This window comes from Thermobia domestica, chromosome 1 (assembly GCF_964235325.1).
Source record: "Thermobia domestica chromosome 1, izTheDome1.hap1.1, whole genome shotgun sequence".
Lineage (NCBI taxonomy): Eukaryota > Metazoa > Arthropoda > Insecta > Zygentoma > Lepismatidae > Thermobia > Thermobia domestica.
The window spans coordinates 95887807-95893806 of record NC_137454.1 but is presented as its reverse complement, the minus strand read 5'-3'; the positions used below and the strand labels follow the sequence as shown (position 1 = coordinate 95893806).

The 6000-nt window shown below is 36.0% G+C and overlaps 1 protein-coding gene across 3 annotated transcripts in view; it reads left to right on the top strand.

Moving 5' to 3' along the window:
- Positions 1 to 5608: 5608 nt before the first annotated feature.
- LOC145687436 (epoxide hydrolase 4-like) overlaps positions 5609 to 6000 on the top strand; it is a 77324-nt gene continuing 76932 nt past the window's right edge. For 2 of the 3 annotated variants that reach the window (XM_081760895.1, XM_081760900.1), the window contains exon 1: positions 5609 to 5925. In XM_081760895.1, the coding sequence (XP_081617021.1) occupies positions 5740 to 5925 (186 nt within the window). In that variant the 5' untranslated portion in view covers positions 5609 to 5739. The remainder of the gene's footprint in view (positions 5926 to 6000) is intronic. The other variant, XM_081760887.1, reaches the window with a different exon arrangement.

Below are 6000 nucleotides of genomic sequence, written 5' to 3'. Positions count from 1 at the left end.
TATTCTTGACTCTCTTCATTTATAAACTATGTTCATTGTGTTATAATTATTTTATTTTCTCTCTCCTTTTCAGTTGGAAATGAGATCATATGATCTGCAACTTGATACTTCAAGCACTGCCTTTCTTTGTGTGTTGCCACACCCTGGGAGTTAGTCTGCATTTTTACAAAGACAACACAACTCTCGAGGTCAGGGTCGATTTCCGCATTCACCTAGAGAATGTGCGGGGGTGGAATTTGTAGATCGTGCTATAGAAGTTTTTTGTAGAAATATTTGTATATGTTTGTGAAAATATTTACAACTAGATCACGACAAAATGGCGAACGAATAAATTCCAGAATTTTATATTTTGTATAATTTATAAATTATATTATACAGCACTCAAGAAAATCAATGAAAGTCCAGTGTTAAATCAACAAAGATAGCCAGCTCCTGATTGAACAAAGGACTCATAAGTAGCGAATGTTGAAAAAGTACGTTTTTAATTGTAGAATCCATTACAGGAATGTAAAGGTGATACTTGAATAAGAGAACCATTAAAACTAAAAAGACGAAGAAAAAAGAAAATTTCCAGTTTACCCCGCAAAAGTAACTTTAAAAAAACAATGAAAAAGTCGGCTTTTTATCGAAAAAACTCCAATTCAAGAAAAAGCAGACTTTTTTTCATCTCTGATTACCACGCGTGTGATTCTAATAAAACCTCTAAGATTATTAGGAACTAAGGTGCGTTGCAAAATGATACGAACGATACCAGATATCGTCATATTATGTGATCGGAGAGGAAACGGAAAATAGAAGTGAGGGTGAATGAAACAGTGTTGTATTTATGTTACACGAGCACAGGTACTGTGGAAATATACACGTATAGAGGACAGGGAGAAAGAAAAATGAAAAATCAGCCCAAGAAAAGTGTTGCAAAATGATACGAACGATGACATGTTTAGTGTAATAATATGTAGCTAGGTCTCTGCTAGGAACATAGAGGGCGCTAGACGAGAAGACAAAATGTATAGCAGACGAGTGATAGAAGTGTAGGCTAGTTTACTACGGCGAGGACATCTGTGTGAGGTGCCGAGTAAGAGAAGCATAATGGGACCTGGCAAAGTATTATCTGAGTGCCAAAATTGCCAAATAATGGCATATAAAGAAGAAGATGTATCTGTTAATGAAATTGCACGTTGAATTGGGCAATGTGCTTGTGTCCTGAACATTTTTTTTAAACTTGGGATGCGGTATGAAGTAAGGAAATCATCAGGAAGGCCGCGTTAATTCACGCCACAACAGCAAAGACAGGTTGTTCGAAAGCTAAGTTGTTCTGGAATATCCCTTACACAGTTGGCACAAGACCCTAACATTCGTGTACATAAGTCTACTCTATCAAGAATTGTGAAACGCTGTAATCATATCTCTGATATAAGAAGCGTAAGCGTCAGCCACAACTCACCGCGCAGCACAAGGAGCGACGGGTGATCTGGACCAAAATACATGTGACCTGGAAGCAGAACGCGTCGTGTCATCTTCAGTGACGAAAAGAAATTTAATTTGAATGGTCCCGATGGCTGATGATACTGTTGACACTATCTGCGGAAGTAGGAGCAGATGTACTCCAAGCGATAGCAAGGACAGTCGGTAATTATGTGTGGTGGGAGGGCTTCGGTTGTTATGGTACAACAAATCACGAATTTCTTACATCTCATATGACATCAACCACGTAGTAAACAGTACTTGCAGACAATTTATTGTCATTTACCTTGCGAATTGCTGGTCCCGAGTGGATCTACCAACAGGATAATGCTACTGTCCACGTTGTTGGAACTACCAAGGATTGCTTTCGGGAGAAAGACGTGATTGTACTTGGTTGGCCTTTCAATTTCCCAGACAAAAACCAGATGGGAAATCTTTAGGAAATGTTGTGTCGCTCAGTGATCGCCATCGGTACCCAGTACAACAATGTTCGTGAGTTGCAGGATGCCATCATCGCTGAATTGAATCAAATTGATGTGACTCTGCTGCAAACGCTGGTAAACATCATGTTTAATCGAGTGTTCAAGCTGGTCTTATGCAGTAGCTCATTTATTGTCTGTTAGAACTAGCTTTTCTATTGCGTTCGTATCATTTTGCAACAGTCATTATCATGTTGTTTTGATTGTTTTTTGTTTTCAATTTGGTTAGCCGTGGAAATGAATGAACTATCCAACGGTCCGTAAACATATCCTCCTTATACATCTCTACATATCACGTATTCCATCCGTGACGTGCATTTACTAAAGTTATGCCACATATTTGGATCGTTCGTATCATTTTGCAACATATCTTAATATACTTTAAGAAATGTTAAGAATAAGAATAGTATGAAACTAACCATAGAAGACTAGAACATCTTAAATAATGGTGCTAATTTCTGAAAAATGAAAAGAATAAAGTAACATAACATGCTTTTCAAAACGGTTATTTGTGAAGAAATACGAATTCTTTCATGTAAGCTATATATGTAATGTTTGGAAATATTTTAACCACTTATTTACTTTCATTTTAAATATTAAATTATTCAAATAGTTTCTTTATTTATTAATTGTAGTTGGAATAGATGAATGCAAGACTAAAGTTGAAATACACATTGACCCGAAGTAACTCAAAGTGTATGCTGTCCAGACAACGATTTACAATAACTTATCCAAAAGTATCAACCAGCTGCGCCATTTCAGATTTTGGTAGTGAGGTATAAGATACTCCAATCATTTAGGATTTTTAACTCTTTTTATTGGTATATAATTGATTAAAACATATGTATTTGTCAAACTCAGGGTGTGCAATTGTCTCCTCCCACACTTTCCAAATGACGCCCCTGGATTCGACCTCGCATTCCTAATCGCAATTTACTTCCTTTCGTAGGGTTTACGTTGACAATTGAGTTGGTTGGGTTGGTAAATAGATGTCAAAGAGGCTAATTGTAACGTAGCAAGGGCGCCGATCCTGGGGGGCACGGCCCCCCAAAGCTCGCGTGGGCCCCTCTATTGTATTTATGAATATACAATATTTGGCATAATTTGAATGCAATTTGTCTTAAAATCCTCATATATATATACCTTCTGCATCTGATCTCCCCCTACCAAATTTACAGAGAAATAGGCGCCCTTGCAATGTGGTGCATGAATTTTATAATATAGCCATGAAGGGCTTTCCTCGTAATAAAACGTATTGTTTTAGACGCCTGTCTATTGATCTCACAAACAAACATGAGACATCGTTTCTATTCTGGCCATCGTCTAACTCTATTGCTAAATTTGTTCTGTGTAACGATGCAGAGCAATGCTCATTTGTGAAGAAGAAAATATACAGCATAAATTCTACCTGTTTTTTTTCACTGAAGCTTCGTCGTAATCTGTTTCTTGCGGTTTGTAATTGATTACCTTATTTTAAAAAGTGAGTACATAATGGCTTCTTAGAACAGCAGTATGTAGTCCTAACAGAAGATATGCTCGTGAAATTGTCTGTAGAGTGAATCAGATAGTAGCTAGAACACAAATTCATAGATGCATACAAACAAACAACTGAAAGTTTCAGAAGTTCTCAAGTGGTTGAAGAGTCACCTTGGCCCCTGGCCACTTTCTAGCTATAGGCTTGGAATGCACAAGCACCTTTAAAAAATTAGTTTAAAACATGCTTCAATCCTGCATCGTGCCACATGCATTTTGTAGTAGACAGCAATTTAGTACGCAAAGCTTCCTGGAACAAAATATTATGAAAAAAATAACAATTTACCATATTAAGATATACGGCCTACGGTTGCTCATTTCTGGTGTAGAGGTCCCTGGTTCAATCCCAGCTCCCAACAGTTAATTTTGTAGTGGACAAATCCTTGTGCGTGGCTTTTCACGCGGTTAATCCATTTCCTCGCACTTCCTTCATTCCATCATTATCACTCACCATCGGCGTCTCCTTTACCCTCGGTGCAGAATTAGGTGATGTTAATTAAAAAAAAAAATCATATATACAAAAATTTTAAAGTAGCCACGGTGGCTCAGTGGTTGAGCGTCCATTTTTGTCATGTGGAATCCGTGGTTTGATCCCAGCTCCCACAAGTAAGCATTGTGGTGGATAATTGTTAAACTAAAAAAAAGTAACCCTTTTGCTCCTGGTTGATATTTTGTAAATGCTACTAGGGAAGAGCATTGCATGCATAGGTTTCCTCAGGATTTATCTTCCCTCCGATTGCAATTTTTATTCCACTAATTGCTTCTTTATTATGCGATTTCATTTAACATATTTCCTAACAGCTTTATTGGAATTAATGAAACTACAACTTCTCTTACTTAAAACGTTGTGTAAACTAGTAAAACTGTATTTTTGCAGTTGCTAATAGTGGAAGCGATATCTATTGCTTTTTACTTCCCTCCTCCCTAAGAAAGTCGACAGTTCCCTTCTTTTCACAATCAAGTGCAAAGAAAGATTTCTAACATATCAGGCTGTAACATATTAATTCTTGTATATAAGAATCAGTATTTCAGGTAAGTTTCCTTGTCTTAATTGGTAGCGATATTTTTTTTAATTTTATCGATGTGACTTCTCTCATAAGCCGACACAGCATAGAGTAAAATATTCGTCGTAATAATCGCAAGGGTGCTTACAAGGGGATATGACGCAATATGCGTCATTGAAATTAAACAAGTATCGATAGGAAATTTATTAAAATTAATGAGAAATCTTTTACAATACACTATATGAATAAAATTCATAGAAAAACAGCTCTTTTAATTAAGGATGTGCTCAGAGGCAAAAGTGAATCTGTAAAAGTAGGGGGACAGATCACGTCACGCCGTCCCCCGTGCCTATCTTTGTTCATTGTAATTTTTTAGGAAGTGGAGGGACGCCATTGATATTTTTTGGAACTGCTGTAACAGCGTCCTCGCGCGTTCCCTCTCACTTTTATCCCTAGATATACTAGGATTTGGGAGAGGATGGGCACTGCAAGTCTAGAACCATTGAATTATTCTAAAAGTAGGTACTGGTTTATTTTAGGAAGGGAAAATGTCAGATGAATTTAGGCGGGTAAGGCACGGACTAAAAGTATTCAGCAGACTTGATAGTAGGATAAACTTATCTTCAATTCATTTTTCCTAAAAACAAAAAATTATAAATATTACCTCCCAAATGTGAGCTCTAATTTTCAGAACTTTAATGAATGATAAACTTCAGGCTTGAACATAATGTTAGTTGGACCGCTTTTGCACACAATATTATTTCCACAATATTATTATTATTATTATTATTATTATTATTATTATTATTATTATTATTATTATTTTACATATTTACAATATTCTAGAAGTGCCATCACTACTTATATACATGTAGTTATGTATGTGCTTTTCCTACGAGTAATTATCGATCTATCAACCTATCTCTATTAGAGATGGAGACATTTAAAATAATGATCAGTTGATGGCACGAACTTCATTGAATGTCTCCTTTCTGTCAAAATATGCTTTTCCATCAGCGTAACTGAACTTCATGTTGGCCATCACATTACATGTATTGGCTAAGAGCCAAATGACTACATGGACCTTGTATTTCGTCTGAAAGAAAAAATAAGTAGAGATAAAAACATACTTTCTTAGAAAACCAGTTTGCTGTTTCGAATCTTCTGGGTAAAAAAAAAATGAAAACATACTCATACAGTTAATTAAGTTAACGATAAAGAGCATACATATTTATTTCAGACCAAACATTGATTACAGAATGAATTTCAGACAGCAGTTGTTATTCTTTCTCTTGAGATACACACTGCCTTATTTCTATGGGGTTTTGATCGTTTCAAAACTGTTATTTGATCCATCCATAACTTTTTCAACTAAGCATCGTGATAAACCGCCTTCTTGTTTACAAGATCCTACTTTGGGCCAACGTTCATATCTTCAGTTGAAGGTTAGTAACTATTTAGTAATATAAGATTATAACCAAATAAGCAATGTTTAAAGTATAACTGTATTTTAAGACGAA